The sequence below is a fragment of the Branchiostoma belcheri genome, unplaced genomic scaffold, assembly GCF_001625305.1.
Source record: "Branchiostoma belcheri isolate BF01 breed outbred unplaced genomic scaffold, Haploidv18h27 scaffold44, whole genome shotgun sequence".
Taxonomy (NCBI): Eukaryota; Metazoa; Chordata; class Leptocardii; order Amphioxiformes; family Branchiostomatidae; genus Branchiostoma; species Branchiostoma belcheri.
This window is the reverse complement of record NW_017804065.1, coordinates 1379373-1395806: the sequence shown is the minus strand read 5'-3', so window position 1 is coordinate 1395806 and position 16434 is coordinate 1379373. Positions and strand designations below refer to the sequence as shown.

The 16434-nt window shown below is 43.0% G+C and overlaps 4 protein-coding genes across 11 annotated transcripts in view; 2 read left to right on the top strand and 2 right to left on the bottom strand.

Moving 5' to 3' along the window:
- The first annotated feature begins 53 nt into the window (after positions 1 to 53).
- LOC109478584 (U6 snRNA-associated Sm-like protein LSm1) lies at positions 54 to 2122 on the top strand. The gene is made up of 4 exons (XM_019780246.1): positions 54 to 217; positions 557 to 625; positions 852 to 967; positions 1089 to 2122. The coding sequence occupies exons 1-4, from the start codon at positions 166 to 168 to the stop codon at positions 1257 to 1259; spliced, it is 408 nt and encodes a 135-aa protein (XP_019635805.1). The 5' UTR covers positions 54 to 165; the 3' UTR covers positions 1260 to 2122.
- LOC109478583 (kelch-like protein 29) lies at positions 1534 to 5310 on the bottom strand. Of its 2 annotated transcripts, XR_002140736.1 has the most exons (3): positions 5182 to 5310; positions 3631 to 4914; positions 1534 to 3207 (listed from the first exon to the last, which is right to left on the bottom strand). XR_002140736.1 is itself a non-coding variant. In XM_019780244.1 (2 exons), the coding sequence occupies exon 2, from the start codon at positions 3140 to 3142 to the stop codon at positions 2399 to 2401; it is 744 nt and encodes a 247-aa protein (XP_019635803.1). In that variant the 5' UTR covers positions 3143 to 3207; positions 5182 to 5285; the 3' UTR covers positions 1534 to 2398. The 2 variants fall into 2 exon arrangements, 1 of the variants encoding a protein (XP_019635803.1); XM_019780244.1 differs by lacking the exon at positions 3631 to 4914 and having other exon boundaries at positions 5182 to 5285.
- Positions 5311 to 5524: 214 nt separating this feature from the next.
- LOC109478481 (zinc finger CCHC domain-containing protein 4-like) overlaps positions 5525 to 16434 on the top strand; it is an 81023-nt gene continuing 70113 nt past the window's right edge. For all 5 annotated transcript variants that reach the window (XR_002140730.1, XM_019780037.1, XM_019780036.1 and 2 more), the window contains exons 1-10: positions 5525 to 5622; positions 6343 to 6425; positions 7652 to 7853; positions 8329 to 8512; positions 8738 to 8829; positions 9336 to 9417; positions 9713 to 9929; positions 10224 to 10327; positions 10469 to 10593; positions 16316 to 16391. Coding sequence is in view for 4 of the 5 variants with exons in the window: in XM_019780037.1 (XP_019635596.1) it covers positions 6344 to 6425; positions 7652 to 7853; positions 8329 to 8512; positions 8738 to 8829; positions 9336 to 9417; positions 9713 to 9929; positions 10224 to 10327; positions 10469 to 10593; positions 16316 to 16391 (1164 nt within the window). In the remaining variant the exon portion in view is untranslated. The remainder of the gene's footprint in view (positions 5623 to 6342; positions 6426 to 7651; positions 7854 to 8328; positions 8513 to 8737; positions 8830 to 9335; positions 9418 to 9712; positions 9930 to 10223; positions 10328 to 10468; positions 10594 to 16315; positions 16392 to 16434) is intronic.
- LOC109478480 (leucine-rich repeat-containing protein 4B-like) lies at positions 10678 to 14771 on the bottom strand. Of its 3 annotated transcripts, none has more exons than XM_019780032.1 (2): positions 14628 to 14771; positions 10678 to 13238 (listed from the first exon to the last, which is right to left on the bottom strand). In XM_019780032.1, the coding sequence occupies exons 1-2, from the start codon at positions 14644 to 14646 to the stop codon at positions 11518 to 11520; spliced, it is 1740 nt and encodes a 579-aa protein (XP_019635591.1). In that variant the 5' UTR covers positions 14647 to 14771; the 3' UTR covers positions 10678 to 11517. The 3 variants fall into 3 exon arrangements, with proteins under 3 accessions (XP_019635591.1, XP_019635592.1, XP_019635593.1); XM_019780033.1 differs by lacking the exon at positions 14628 to 14771 and adding an exon at positions 14064 to 14296; XM_019780034.1 differs by lacking the exon at positions 14628 to 14771 and adding an exon at positions 14123 to 14217.

Below are 16434 nucleotides of genomic sequence, written 5' to 3'. Positions count from 1 at the left end.
AAAGGGCATCAGTTTTATTGTGTCTGTATGGTAGTCGATTATTTAGTCCCTACCAATATAATGGAATGTTCTTAAGGTCAAAAAGCATGGCCCAGGACAAGGGATAGATAGAGTCGAGAAAACCACTTCTTGTGTCTGTGCCCAGAAGTACATACTTCAGTAACCATGACGATGAACTACATGCCTGGGACAGCCAGCCTCATAGAAGAAATTGATAGTAAGTTTAAAGCAGCATTATCGTTGAATAGAGAGAAACACGAGTTTTGGTATCCAGAGTTGAGATGCCCCCCTCCCCAAGCCTACCACAGTGGTTATCTAATATTCTATACAGAACATACATAGCATGTATGGTACTAATATCTGCGATTGAGTTGTGGTCATTAACAGTAGGCTAGAGATGCAATTTTTAACAGAAATAGTGTTATGATAATATTTTTATGATAATACGTTAATTCTGCATAATGTAGTAAGTTAGATGCCTTGAATAAAGGGAATGTGAGGAAGTAGGAACTCATTACTCTTGTCCAACATAATTTCACAAGTGATTTTCTTGCAGAGAAACTGTTGGTTGTGCTCAGGGATGGACGAACTCTCATCGGCTACCTACGGAGTATAGACCAGTTTGGTAAGCATATGACCTGTGTTCAAAATACATTGTGAGCCTTAAGATGAATATCACCAGTATTGCATCTGAAGTACAAGGTACATTAGACGAAACTGATAGGTTTGATCCTCTCACACTGGGAAGGACCCCTACACTTACTGAAAAGTGTGATTTGTTCTTAAACTTAAGTTAAAGATGTGGCTCTCTACAGACACGGGACCTAATCCGTTTCTTGTTCTGAACACAGCAAACCTGGTGTTGCACAAGACAATAGAACGTATCCATGTTGGGAAGCAGTACGGAGACATTCCACGGGGAATCTTTGTGGTGCGAGGAGAGAATGTCGTCTTGCTGGGGGAGATAGTAAGTACACAAACTACAGTGTATATTGAGCTTTATAATGCAAAGGACACCCCAACATTGGCTTTTTGTTGTACTGAAGTGTCCTCAGTGGATCCATGCATGTGCTGTTCTTCCTCCCCAGGATGTGGACAATGAGAACAAACTGCCACTTCAGCAGGTTTCCATCGATGAGATTCTGGAAGCTCAGCGGACAGAGCAGCTGGCCAAGCAAGAGGAGGAGAAGGCGAAGGTCAAGGCCATGAGGGAGCGAGGACTGCAGCCTCAACCCTCAGGCATGCAGGAGGAGTTCTAGACACCACCATAGCCTCAATGCTCAGGCATGCAGGAGTTCTGGACATCACCATAGCTGCTATAGCCTGGGGTCCTGGCTTATATGTCTGCTTCTTAACAGTTCCTTCCATTTGGAAGGGGACCTGAACTTTCCAAGGCTATGGATGCTAATGAAACAAACGTGTCCTTATTTTTGTTATCATTTTGTTAGTTTTGGTTTGGAATTCTTTGGACAAAAATAACCAGAAGAGTACATTATTACTTAGTACCACCACAGATGTAAAGGGACAGTATAGCACGTTTCTTAGGGTGGGCTCCACTGGGATATACAACTGTAGCATACAGGAGCTCCATTTGTCACCATGGATTACGATGGAAGACAAAACATCCTTTTTCTTTTTTGTATCAACTAAACGTGGTTTATTTGGGATTTGTTAACCGAACACCGTATTTTTTGAGTTGTTGGGAAATTGTCAATATCAAAAGGCAATGCAGAGTAACTTATATTTGTTATTTTGAGTAGACATAGTTTATTGGCTATTATGTAGCTGCTCAAAGTATTTTTGGAAACACTCATTGCTGCTTTGAAAAAAAGTGTTCACTATAGGTTTCCACTATAGAAAAGCAAGCTTGTAAAGTCATCTTTTCATGTATTCATTTTCTGTTTTATGTCCATTCAAATTAGTAAAGTTGCCAACAAAAAAGAAATCATTGAATATCAGTTACTTTATTGGTTACTATCATCATCACTATTGCCAGATGTCAATGTAGAACATCAAGGCAGTTACTAGCAGTAGTCTTCCTGGAGTACAAGAATAACACTGAAAACTTTTTCCACCATCAAGTCTTTATTGCAAGTAAATAAAAGCTAAGATCAAGCATAAATTTGGTTTCCAGTGTCACTGTATTTTCCTACCAACTATACCTAACGTTAAGTCAAATTAGATCGAATATACAATGTGCAAGGTCTATACATACACGTAAGAAAGGACATCCATTATGCATACATTTGTTTTTCCTCTTGCCATTTTCATAGTTACCAGTTACCATCAACTACCAGAAGGGGCAGCAACTAACAAGTATTACACAACTAAAGAAATATTACAAGAGTTTACTGTCTCAAAATAGAGGCTAACTTCCAGGAAAGCCTTTTTGTAATCCTCAATCAAAAGAATATTGTATAGCTGGAAAGACTGCACAGCCAAAGCCAAACACTTTCTCCCAGTAGCACTTCTGAATCAGATTATCGTCATGTAAACTATCCAACCAGACCCACGTCTCTGACTCAGTATCATACCACTCCGATGGCAGTTCATACAGTTTGGTCTCGTCATTGTTAGCGACGTCCTTCCCACCAAATACATACACCCTGCCGCTCAGCACTGCCACACCGTGGAAGGCCCGGGGATAGCGCAGTCCTGGCAGTGTGCTGATCTGCCCGCTGTGTGGTGAATATTCCAACACACCAGACCACAGCTCACCGCCCACCACTAATATCCTGTCTCCCAGAGCGGCAGCAGCCGATCCCTTATTGGCCACCATGAGAGACTCCGTCTTAGTCCATGTGTTGCTCTGTGGGTCGTAACACTGGATCCACGGCAGGGGCTCCTCTCTCCAATATTCCTCCCCTCCAAACACATAAATCTTACCCTGACACACACACGAGGCTGCCAGGCAGAAGCTCTCCAGGGCTCGTGGTGTACTCAGGGGCTCCATGGTCACCAGGTCCCAGGCCTCCATTCCGTCCGTGGTCGTGCCAGACGAGAAGGAGCGCCCACCAAATAAGTACAGGATGTTGCTGATGACCGCTGAGCCGTGGTAGGAGCGCTGTTCACACATCGTGTCCTGGAACTCCCATGTCTGTGAGGTCAGGTTAAAACACCAGAGGATGCCACGAACACCCATGTCTCCCACACCGCCAGTCACGAACAACTTGTCTTCCCATACAGCAACGCTGCAACCACTTAGGCCTGGAATGATGAACAGTTATCAATGTTAGCAAATCTGGTTGAACATGTAATAAAAAGTCAATTAGACATCTAGTTTGTATTGCTCTGTGCTCATACATTATTCTCGGTGCGATTATAACGTCTGTACTTTTGATGGGTCAGCCGCTACCAGCTAACCTTCGTTAAGATGTGTAAATACAAGTAATTCACTTGAGTCACAAAATTCTCATTTTGCACCATGGTAAATTTAGAAATATCCCTGATGTATTAAAACTATCCTGCTAATGTCAAGCACCATTAGACTTAACATTCAGTTCAGTTACTAATTACATGTACAGTACATAGACTTACTATTTCAATACACAGTGGTCACTTCTTTAAGTTAAAATAGCAAACACACAAACCCCAAACATAACGACTGAGTTGTGACAAGATCCTTGTTACCTGTATCAGGCAGATCAACTGCAGGGGAGCCCAGAAAGTCAACACCCAACTTGGGGCAGAATAAACCAATGTCAGTTACAAAGTTTCTTCTATCACTCCCGAACTCTGTGGCCCAGCGACTGTTGGGATTCATCTGTTTCTCTCCTGCTACAAGAACTGCACACTCCTCTGCCATACATGGGGATGCTTTATTTTCCTCTGCACTACATGAAGAGGAATCATACAAGGACATACCAAATAACAATGTCCATGGGTCATTCTCCTCTGTGGTACAAGGAGCTGGTTCAAACTCATTGGTCTTACATGGGGATGGTTCAGTTGTAGGGTGGGAACTTGGTCTGGACAGACTTCCTTGACAACTGACGCCTCCGCCTCAGAAAGGCCATGTAAGGTCACCAACTGTTCCATGTGTTTGTCAATGTTTTCTTGCCAGTCCTGCTGCTGTCCCAGATCATGAGGCTGAAGTGTCTCAGGTGTGGTGAGATCCAGTTGTGAGAGCAAGTCAGGCAGCACATGTCTCCCCCTGTCTCTGTCATGCGTGTACCATCTCACCACCATGTTCAGCACTTCCACAGGGGTGGCATGGAGAAGACTGGACGACATGTACCGACCCATGTGCACATCACTAAGGGACAGGAGAGCGTTTCCTGCGGACAGCTCCCTAAAGCTGCGGACTGCCACAGCTTCTGCCTTCCTCGCTAGCTCCCCACACCCCAGCATGTCCGCTACACCCCAGATCTCCAGACAGTTGGTGACACAGATGTGGTGGCCGAGATATTCACAGCAGATCTCCTGCACACGCTCAAACTGCAGCATGCAGGCAGCCTCCAGCAGACTGCTGGCATTCTGCAAGGTTAAGGTCATCTCTCCTGTGTACAGGAATGACACGAGCTCTGCCATGACGTCCACCTCGATATTTTCAAATGTGACTTTATTCTCTTTGCTTTCTCTCATATCAGTGGAGAACATAGTTTGGAAATAAGGGTTGGTGGCCAGCACGACTTTATGGCAAACTAATGTCTTTCCCTCTGCACAGATGAGAGTGATGTCGGTAAATTCAGCTGCTTCCCGCAGTTGGTTCAGCCCTGTAAGCAGCTGCTGGTCCCGTGTCCAGTCTTTAACCATGTAGGTGGTGGTTGTGCCATGGTCGTTTAGCTCTCCTGGGAGCCTTCTGAATCGGAAGGAGGCCTTGCTGCAGAACTCACACACTTTCCCTCCTTTCTGACAGTCTCGGGCACAAAACGTGCACCTCCTCTCACCAGACATGACTGGAGCTGTCAACGTCTGTGGGGGAAAAAGTATATCTTGTATAAAGAAAGTATGTTGTATCCAAAGCTTAGAACGTCAAGATAGGAGAAACAGGCCAGGGTTTGAGAGGTAACGTCTCTAGATCTTGTATATCGTAAACATCTGCTGGTTACTACTTCACTCTCCTGTGTCATCCATATCAAACAGGATTCAAAGATAATAAATAAAATTTTAAAAGCTACGCTATATCAAATGCAGCTCACACACACACAAAATCTGCTAATATCGATAATCTCAACCTACATGTTATAACGTTAAATCCTCCGATGGTCCCGTGGAAAGTCGGAAAGTCTACAGAAACTTTATGAGCTTTGGTGCACGTGCAGCCTCCTTTACCTCCTCCATTCAACGTTAGGCTATACTACTTCTTTTTCAATGTAGGGGGTACTGTTGAATGCTGTAATTGACTTTTCAAAAACTAAATAGAGCAAAAACTAAATAGAGCTTAATACATTGCTTTTACATCTAAATTAGTAAATCGTTTATTTGCTTCAATGCCATGTCTTGGGATTTAATTGCGACACTCTTGTCCAATTTTCGAACGTATTCACCCTTAACGCTATTGGACTATTCCTAAAAGGTCAAAAGTAACAAAATGGTTGCGGGCGGACAAACGTGAGATTTGAAGTCAAGTAAAGTTTGGTATTTTGTTGATAGAGGCTACGGCGTGAGTTTATGTTACAGGTGAGTGTCTGTGTGGTTATCTGTCACCATTCCACTTCTAGCAGTCAGGAAATCCCCGTGTTTTTGGTTCCATGAGGCGGAGTTCCTGGCGTGCGTAAGGGAGGGGGGCGAATTTCTTGGTTCTCTCCTGGCTTCAAAATGTTCAGGTTTGAAAGTTTGATACTATCAAGGAGGTTAAATACTTGTATTTAACCTCCTTGATACTATTATACACACGTGCCTACCTTGTAGGCTCCTGAGTCTGGAAAGTATACAAAAGTAAAACCTTCTGCACTGGTGAAATTTCTCTGGTTTTCCAGTGCTGAAGCTGAAGATGATGGACGGCCTCGTTCCAGTGCTGAAGCTCCATCAGTGGGGTAGGGGGAAGAGTTGAGTGCTGAAGCTCCCTCCATCAGCACTGGAATTCCTGTGCTGATCTCTTTTCACTGGTGTACCAGTGCTCGCTCACTCACTCACTCACTCACTCACTCACTCACTCACTCACTCACTCACTCACTCACTCACTCACTCATATTTTGTTGGCAGATAGAAGGTCTATCTATGGCAATCACTCATGATCTTTATTTGCAATCAGATACAGATTCATGTATTAGTACAGATACATATTCATGTAACATTACAGATACAGATTCATGTACAAATAGAATACATGTAGGTAGCACAGAAGTGGTTCTCTAGAACATTTTGTTGTACTGACTGGAACTTGCTGTTGTTTTGTAGGATGAGTGACCGCTTGACCAGTGCCGGCTGTGGTGTGGAGGTCTGTCTGACCAGCGAAGCTCCAGCTCCACACTGCCCTCATGGTACGTCCAGGGAAATGTCATCATCATCATCTCCGTTACTGCCTAGCCCTACCATGTAGGATTATTGGCAGCCGTTACGCATTGTTAGTTACAATTGTGACCCAGTACATAAAAACAAAGGTAAAACAAGGATAAGTGAGAAGGGAACATAAGACAACTGATTTTGTGTGTGCTAAAGACGGGACAAGTGCATTAGTGCGTTAGTAATATATACATATATACAAGACATGATGGGGTGGCTCAATGCAGCAGGGTCCTCGCCAGTTCAGATTTGAACTGGGCAAGAGACCCCGCCTCCGCCGCACCAGGCTCAAGTTCATTCCATTCCCTGATGGTGCGGGGGGAAGAACGAGAGCCTGTAGAAGTTGTTTCTGCTCGCGATGGCCTGCAATGTTTGAGTGTGATTGATGCGGCGGGAGCATCGAGCCACCGGGACAATCCTGGTTGAGTGTGGGACGGAGACAGCGTTGTGTATGATCTTATAAAACATGACCTGGCGGGCGATCTTCCGACGTACTTCCAGAGACTGCCAGCCCAGGTTTTGCAACATAGATGAAACAGAACTTGTACGTCTGTAGTCACTGCAGACAAAACGGGCAGCTCTACGCTGGACCATCTCCACCCTACTCACCTGGTCCTTGGTGTGGGGATCCCAGACACTACAGCCGTACTCTAAGGAGGGTCTTACAAGAGCCATGTAAGCTCTCTCCTTTGCCGCATTGCTTGAGATTCGCAGGCAGCGTCTCAGCATTCCTAAGGTTCTGTTTGCTTTCGCTGTAACTAGATCGACATGTCTGCCCCAGGTCAAGTTTGAGGAGATGGAGACACCGAGATATTTGGTGGTACTTACCTTGGTTAAAACGTGGGAATAAGGGAATGTCATGTCTAGTCATGTTAGCAACACAACATTTGTTTTCGTTACCTAAGATTTTTATGGATTAGCTGAACTTCTCAACAGATAATGACAACTACGTACATGTAGAAATGTTTCTGTATTTGAATACAGGGAATGCTAGTAGGACTAACTTTGAAAACATGACAAATATGCTGACTTTTCAAAAATACATATGATAAAATGTTACTTGTGTAGCAATTGCGATTGTGAAGTCTTTTCATCAGTGGAAGAAGCCCACTTCTCTGTATGTAGATATAATTCCAACTTTCCTGGCACCTACCTGCAAAATAATTATGTATGTAGACATATTAGTTGACTTGCATGTTTCCAGGACCTACCCTATTGTTTGAGAGGTACATCAGAGGAGCGCCCTCTGGGGAGAAGTTTTATGCCTGCAGTGCTTGTCGGGACCGGAAAGAGTGCAGCTTCTACCTGAGGTATGGAGAGAAGATGTCAGAAGCTCGTCAGGAGGCCTGGGCAAATATCACTGCAGCCTCTCAGCCAACATACACTCACAAACAGTTCTGCAAAAGGTAGATATGACTTGGCACATTAAGTTCATGATCTTCATAATTTGTTGTCCAGATTAAAGACACATTTTTGCCATGACATGTAACATGACATGTTTTACCACTATATATTATAAACAGCTAGTGTCATTTACTTATGTTAAACCATTGGGAACATCGACCTTACAAGTGTTGTTCTATTTCAATGTCAGGTGATTTGCATATGGGTTTGAAACACTTCAAAAAACTGAATTGTTTTGTAGCCAAAGGCTTGTCATTTGTTGCAAAGCTAAGATTTGAGAAGGAATAGTTTTTAATTTTATAAGTAGTGACTGACCAACATTTTCCCATATATTACAGTTCTAATTGATAGAAGATGAATAGGAAAGGAGTTCAGCTGTTAGAAAAAAAGAAGTACATTTATGTACATGTATATTTTTCATGAGTTATCTGTTTTTCAGTAGTAAACTACATAGTGTATTTCCAAAACTGTCTTTAGGTTAGTGGAATTCCGAGCCCTCCCCATGTCAAAGAGGCGGTTCTGTGAATCCTGCAGTCTCCTGTTGTTACCTGCTGAGTGGGAGGAACACAGTCAGCATCGTGTGCTGCAGACTGTCACCCTGGACCAGCTGACCAGGCCAACCCACCTCCTCCATCCCAGGGAAAATAAGAAAACTAATGCTGTAAGTTTTACAAACACCTCCAACAAGGGAAGTCATATCACAGAGTACAGAATTCTCCAAATATGTCCCATTTCATTTGTGATTTATTTTCTGATGAATAAGTCACATCTCCAATGTCTTGTCTGAACTTGTTGTTTAATAGTTAGAATACATTATTACACCACAGTCACCATCTCAAAAGACAAATGTAAAATCATTAACCTTTATGAGTATTTTCTTCTTCAGCAATATCTGTTCTCAGAGAAGACGCTGCAGTTTTTCCTAAGCCAGGTCCAGCAGCTTGGCTATGACAGAGTGCTCTGTGTTGGAGTTCCCAGGTAATCAGTTTGATTTCTTGGTTCTCAGATCTTTGCTAAAAATTGTTTTAGTGGGCAGGTGAAGTCAATCAATTATCCACCAGGCATCATGAACTGGATGGATACTTGAACTGTTTATGACATTACAGTGGATACTGAAACTAGGAACCAAGTAGTTTTGAATGTTGGTACCAATGTATCAAAGTAAAATCGTTTGGGACACACATGTGGCTAGAATGACACAATGGTGAAACGTTAAACCTGATAGTGAGTGAGTGTGACTGAGGTACATTGTTTTTTCTAATCCAAGAATTACAAGATTAGATGCTTGTGGGCTGAAGCTTGATTGCACTATGCAGCTTTGAGCTATGTAATGGATTTGATATGAAACTTGTTAGAATGAACTGTTACAAGAATATGCACCATTATGTCTTATCAGTTGTCCCATTTTCATTTAATGGTTTGATGTTACATTATTGTAGATTTGCTGAATTGCTCTATTTTCAGGTTAATTGCTCTATTTTCAGGTTACATGAAACTATTCAGTCCCAGCGGGCAGCCAGACTTTCCCAGTTGGACAGCCTTTTACTGGACATCGATCACAGACATGTGAGAGCCTCACTTTCAACAGTTGTTGGATTTCTAGGACGTTAAAGCTTGTTAAGGTCTCAAGCACAATTTCTGATCACTGTAAACACATGCTTTTTGTGTGAGATCAGTTTTCAGACTGAACTACCTTAGACGAATACAGAAATAACACTGCTCAAGCAGGATTAAGGTTGATGGTGATGTTGGTTGTGATTTTGCATGCATATTGTTCTTTTTTCGTATAGAATTGTTGTTTGCATGGGTAGAAATAGTAGTGTGATAGCTCTGTGATATGAATGTTGTAATGTTTTACCAGGCCCAGTTCTACAGTGAGGAACACTTCTGCCACTATAACATGTTCAACCACCACTTCTTTGATGGAGGCTCAGCCAGTGATGCCTGCTTACAGTTTTTACACCGTAACCATGGTACTGGGATTGTCATGGTAACAGACCCACCCTTTGGAGGCTTGGTGGAGGTGTTGTGCCACTGCATGAAGAAGTTATTCAGCCTCTGGAAAGAAGGTTTACCTGGTATGTTTAACAAGTCTGTCTGCTATCATGTTAATTTGTCAAAATGTTTGGGCAATCATACCTTTGTTGTTACTTTATTGGATATTGTAATGTAATTATATATCATTGAAAAGCTTTTTCATTACCCCATTTCTTATGATAACTGTTTATGTAATTATAGGTCAATGACACGTACTACCAATACTTTAGTTTCCTAATTTAGAATTAAATTTTTCGACGAGTTAAGCTTGTATCCAACTGATTGTCACATTCTACTATTTCACACAGCTGCAGAGTTTTCCCTGTGTTTTTCAGACAGCTGTCAGGAGACAGAAATCCCCACACTGTGGATTTTCCCTTACTTCATGGAGCAGAGAATAGTGGACTGTCTTCCTTCCTTCAGGATGTTGGACTATAAGGTGTGTTATCAACGTCCACTTTTTCTCCTTTATTTGACTTAAATTCTGCCATTGGGTTTTGATAGTTGCATATAGAATAGTAAGTAGGTAACATTGCACATTTAAGAGTTACCATCTAAGTCTGAACCTTTACTGCATTAGGTGGAGTATGAGAACCACCCTCTGTACCAGGAAGGGCCCAAGTCGAAGAAGAGGGGTTCTCCTGTACGCATCTTTACAAACCTCCCCACTGATAGAGTAGTTCTGCCCCAAAAGGAAGGTTACAGGTGAGCTGTTTTTTTAAAGTACAATTGTCTACATGAATGTACACTTAACACAAAGTTCAAAAACTTGCATATAATCTGTAATTATCACCTTTTATTATCAATGAATCCAACATTCCACAATATTTACACATGGAAATTAGAAACAGAATCAGATATAAAGAGATACCAGCTCAGCTTGCTGTAAAAGTCAAGTCATGCATGCCCAGTTTGTTTTTCCAGAAACAGGCCTAAGCTCTTGCACTCCTTTCTGCTGTTGATTACAGACCACAGAATATACATTCATAGTTGTTACTTGTATTTAAGTTACCAGTGTGCTGGTGTATGATGTCTGGATCATGTCTCTTAACACCTACTACTACTGTGCTACTATTGCTAATAATACTATTGCCTTCTACTGACCTCAAATTGCAAGTTTCTAATATCTATCAGTTTACAATTTCTACTAAATTTAACAAAGTTTCCTGCCATTTGCTGTTACCTTTAAATCCAATCATTATATATATAGTGGACTAGTAAAGTAAACTTAAATCTAATTTTTGTGTAACAAAGACTTTGTGGTCCAGCTGTGCAGTATATACTTGTGTCTTCAACAGTTACAATAGAACTCAGGTTTCTAGTCTCAAGCAGTCTGTCAAAAGTGTCGAAGTAACCATACATGGGTACTGCCCGTAGTTGTCACTTTCATGTGGTGGTGTCATATCACTGGTACTTTGAGCTTTCTCACAGTGTTCAAATATACTATGAACTTAATGTCAGCTCACATGTTTCCATTTCCATAGAAACCACTAATTTCGATATTTTTCATGTACATGTATTGTATCCTATTCTCAGGTCCCACTTGAAGTGTTAACTTTACAGGAGTAAATCTGTGCTACAGACAAGAGCACCATGAAGAAAGACAGAGAAGTTATGCATGTATTCCTGTCACACTGCCACACTGGCACTGGCCCTGAAGGAGATCCTCATCAGACAGATGATGATGAACAGGATGACCAGCATGAAGATGAACATGCCAAAAATGCCCCCCAGCAGCTCTTCCAGGTTGTACTCATGGTTGTAGTAGTCATCGTAGTCATACTCGTCGTGCCACTTGATGTTGATGCTCCCTGGGTCGATGACGATGCCTCCTGTCCCTTCTCCCTTGGCTCCAGTTTTGCCGCCGGTGGCAGTCTTGGGTGGAGTTGTGGCAGGCTTGGGCTTGGCAGCCGGACGTTTGGTGGGGGCGGGGCGTTTGGGTGGTGGTGCTTTGGTGGCCGGCTTGGCAGCCGGCTTCTTGGGTGGGACGACCACCACAGGAGGGGGGCGAGTTGTAGGCTTGGGGATGTCAGTCACCACGATCTTGAACGGTACAATATCGTACTGTCCTTTAACATTGTCTGCCCGGCATTGCCAGGTGCCATGATGGGAGGCGTCGATCTTCGCAACTGTCAGTTTTCCCGTCCTGCTCACACTCACCCCCTTAATGGTCTGACCTGCTGTGATGATGATGCCGGTTGGAGTTGCCCACCTCACTATCGGCTGGGGCTTCCCTTCAGCATTGATATCTATGACTAAACTTCCTCCAAACTGGACCACCTGGGACTGGTCCACTGCACTGGTGATGAAGACTCCACACTCCAGCTGGTTCTTGGGAATCTCCTCCAGGAACTTGCCTTTGAAGTGGCGAGGGGCATCACAGACTAGCGGGATGTAAGTAACGGGATCAAAGGCCCCGATACGTTCAATCGAGTCCGTCAGCCACTGCAAGTTACAGTCACACAGCCACGGATTCTCCCATAATGCAATGTTCAGACCCTCATCGAGGGCGTGGGAGGGCTCAAATGGGAAAAACAGGTTCTCTGGGAGTGTTTCCAACTTGTTGTTGGTGAGATCAAGTTTCTCCAGGGCATAGTTGTCAGCAAAGGTTCCAGCTTCGATGCTCTGGATGTTGCAGCTCCCCAACTTCAGCTCCTTCAGTTTGTTCAGGGTCCTGAAAGTCGTGTTCTTGATGGTGGTGAAGTTGTTCACTGAGAGGTCAAGAGTCACGATGTTAGGGATGTCCTGAAGGGTTGGAATCTTCTTCAGGTTGTTTTTCCTGATGGAGAGCAGGACGAGGTTGTTGAGCCCTTGGAAGGCGTTGTCGTGCAGCATTTGGAGGGTGGGGATGGAGGACAGGTACAGGTGGGTCAGACCGCTGAGGTCGCGGAATGCCCCAGCTGTGATGTTCACCAGGTGGTTGTTGTACAGCTTGAGTTTGGCGAGTCGGGGCAGGAACATGGGTGGGATGGCCGTCAGGTTGTTAAACTGTAGGGACAGTTCCTGCAGGTTACCCAGGCCGAAAAACGCTCCAGCGTCAATGAAGTACAGCTGGTTATAACTCAGGTCCAGCACAGACATGGCCACCAGGTTGGCAAACTGGTTGCGGATGAGGTTGGTGATTTTGGTGCGGTTGAGGTACAGCTCCCGCGTGCCGATGGGAATCTGTGCGCTGGGAACCAGGGCCATCTGCTGGTCCCCGCTGCAGTCCACAATCTGGTTTGGGACATTACAGCGGCAGCCTGCTGGGCAGGGGGAGCGCGCCTGGCCTGAGACGACTGTGACCCAGGCTAGGACCACCACACTGAGACACAGCACAAGTCTGCCCATCCTGGACTGCTCGTGACAACCTGACAAGGATGGAAAAATAAAGGGCTTAATAATGATATTAATAGCACAGCAATACGGAACAAGTTTCACTTCTGATGGTCTTTAGAAGTTAAAATGCCTATCAACTTGAAAAGTCTTCTGCACAAAAATGAGAGCTGATATTGCTGAGAAAGCCAACAATGATAGTTACTATCGTGCTGTTTTGTTTATGGTATGGGCAGGAGCATTCAGTGTGAGGTGTGGCCTGCAGTTCCTTTTGTACATGTATATGTGCATATCATATCACACACATATCAACACAGTATCACATAGAGTATTCCCGGTCATAAAAGTCGTCTGCAGATTTTAAATGGTGATCCGTGATCAGTGTAATTGATACGGTTGTCAAACAATGAGGGCAGCCTTCCAGGAAACGTGCAAGCTAAATATAGAATTTGTACCTCAATTATACATTGGGTCTTTGCTCGTCTGTCAAAACTTAGTAGGCAAAATTTCAGCATGAAAATCTGTTATCTGAGACTAAACAGCAGCGGCCATTTTTTGACTGGAATTTCAATGGAAATTGAAGCTAGAGGGCTACATAGACAACCTGACAAGACCTTTTACAATACATGTATATGTAGTCGGTCAAATACTACATATGATGCATTTTCAATCAGTAAATTGATAAAGCAATTAAAGTAAATGTAAAAGTCATTTATTGTTTTGTTGGAATGATTTCTTGACACGTTATCTTAAGCCTGCAGTGACGTGTTTAAAATAGCTACATGAACACATACATCATGCTCACACAGTGCCACCAAAAGTCACTGATTCAAAGTTAGGAAAAGTTGTACACTGCTTACCTGCCGAGGCTCACAGCTATGAATGTGGATGGTAAGTCTAGAAGCTTACAGTCCCATACCTGCCCTGTCTCTTAGACACAGACAGGAGTTCTTTAGCAAGGAGGGACTGTCTGGTACTGCCTGCTTGACTGGTTTATGACAGGCGGAATGAAGGATATGGCAAGTGGGTGGAACAGTCTATTCTCCAGCGATAGTGTATTCCCTTTCCAAGCAACATAGGCTGGAATACTACCTCAACAAACAAATCACAGGGCTACAGTTGTTAAATCTGTCAATATGTCAGGGCTGTAAAATCTATAATCGGGATCTTTGGTTCTTTTTAGGACCGGGTTCCATCCTGTTTTGTGAGAGGAATGGTTTGTGCCAGTATTCTGGATATGGGGCGGATTGTGCTGGGTCCTCAGTTCTACACAGACAGTGGGGTTCCTGTTTCTGAGGTGGTGGTTAACTATGTAAGGGCAGTCTGTTTATAACAGCCAGCAACTGTCACTCAGAGTTACAGCTGGTACAATGGAACACACGCAGTAAAGCTGGACATGCCAAAAGGCTGGACATGGAACTTACCTGCAGTAAGACTGGACATACAGTAAGGCTGGCACAATGCTGGTACAATGAGGGATGCACAGGAAGACTGGACTTCTCCCAAGTTTTACATCTAATGGCAAATAAATCATCATTCCAGAAGTTTCCTTCTGGTTAAGTAATCTACTCCCACTCCAACCATATTGGATCCTGACAATAGAGATGACTTCATACATGTACATTGCCATTGGCAACAAAAAGCTCATTTTGTAATTTCCAAAGCTGTTCCAAATTTCGAATGGAATTTTCAAACTTCTGTTCTTGCTAAAATCTAATATTAATAGATGAAAGAATGTGTAGAAATGGTTGTCTTTTCTTCATTTAGAAAGCTGCAACAATGTAAAACAACTTTTATGTCTACCAATAGTTACAGTACCTTTTTCACAAACTTTTTTCCAGGGCACGATTCATGCATTTTTACACCTCAAGCCATCCATATTTTTGAAAGTCAGCTTTCTCTCCAAAAAGTGTATAATTGTAGCTCATAATAATACTGTACTACTAAATCTATAGACAGCTCCTGAAAGAAACCATGCTACCTTTTGGGAATACACATGTTTTGTATGTCAACACGATATCCCATGTTTTCTGTGTCAACATTGTTATCTGTGTACCTTGTATGACACACTGACACACATGGTGACATTGCTGTGCCACATTTGGTACACATGACTCTGCCTGGCCATAAGCAGGGGCTGGATCTTGTTTCATGGGATATCATATCATAACCTCCACATTCCCGATCCCTGCCTAGCCCCCATAATACCATCCCTACCTCACCCAACATCTGTTCAACTTGTACTGTGATTGGCACAGAGTCAGATCCAGCTGCAACAGGGTCGAGTGCAAGTGCAGTAGCAGTCCTGAATTGTAGAGAAATAGCAGAGAATTGTGTTTAAAACTAGGCTAGGATCCTTGGATCAGATGACAACTGGATGTTTGGCTTGGTTACAGCTGGTTATGTGTGTTCAGAATGGCTTTTACAGTTCAGACCCGTGGATTACTGACTGTACCGCATGAAACTTTGGACTTTTTAGTTAACACAATAATTTCACAGCAGGCAGAAGAAACTGAAGCACTGTGTAGAACACAGACAAATAGATAAGTGAGTTATATTTAAACATGGGTTAGTCACTGCATACTAGTAGTCACTACTGTATAGTTAGGCAGAAGCCAATGACTGTCTTAGCTGCACATTCGTCACTTCTAAAGAAAAGTTAGGGATTTTCTCACAGCAGCTGGAACAGACCTTGTGCAGTCATTTTTTACAATGACAAATTTAAATTTCATCAATGCATTCACGAATTGGATTTAACAACAAAGAGATAGTGACAAAACATGTACATTTCTATATCTACATGTACCTTGGTTCAAGGGCTGTATCTACTGGTAAATTGTGGAAATGATTTTGAATTGCCCTTTTATGAATTTCTAGAATTAAAACTTAGAATAATGAGACCAAGATCAATCAATTCTGTCAATATTTACCTCAAGTTTCCGGTTCATAGTTCTAATGAGATTTGGCCCCACTACTGAATAGAAATCTGCCAGAGTACAAAAGTGAATGGTACTTCCTATGAGTAATGTCCTTGGGGTATCAAAAGTTCACAAGTTCAGGCCAGACAAAAGGGAACTACAGTTTTCCTAATGTGTGTTTGCTTTTCCCACAGATTCTGTGACCTCTGCCGAAGATATGTGGCCCCAGAGAATAGACACTGCCAAAAGTGCAACTGCTGTACCTCCAAGGTAAGCCTGTGTTGCTAAGGCACAGGGCTCCTTCTCATTAACC

What these genes read in the sequence shown, in the direction of transcription:
- LOC109478584 (XM_019780246.1), top strand. Translation starts at nt 166, where the DNA reads ATGACGATGAACTACATGCCTGGGACAGCCAGCCTCATAGAAGAAATT. An exon ending in CCTCATAGAAGAAATTGATA is followed by an intron (nt 218 to 556) that starts GTAAGTTTAAAG and finishes ATTTTCTTGCAG; the next exon opens with AGAAACTGTTGGTTGTGCTC. An exon ending in ACGGAGTATAGACCAGTTTG is followed by an intron (nt 626 to 851) that starts GTAAGCATATGA and finishes TTCTGAACACAG; the next exon opens with CAAACCTGGTGTTGCACAAG.
- LOC109478583 (XM_019780244.1), bottom strand. Translation starts at nt 3,142, where the DNA reads ATGGGTGTTCGTGGCATCCTCTGGTGTTTTAACCTGACCTCACAGACA.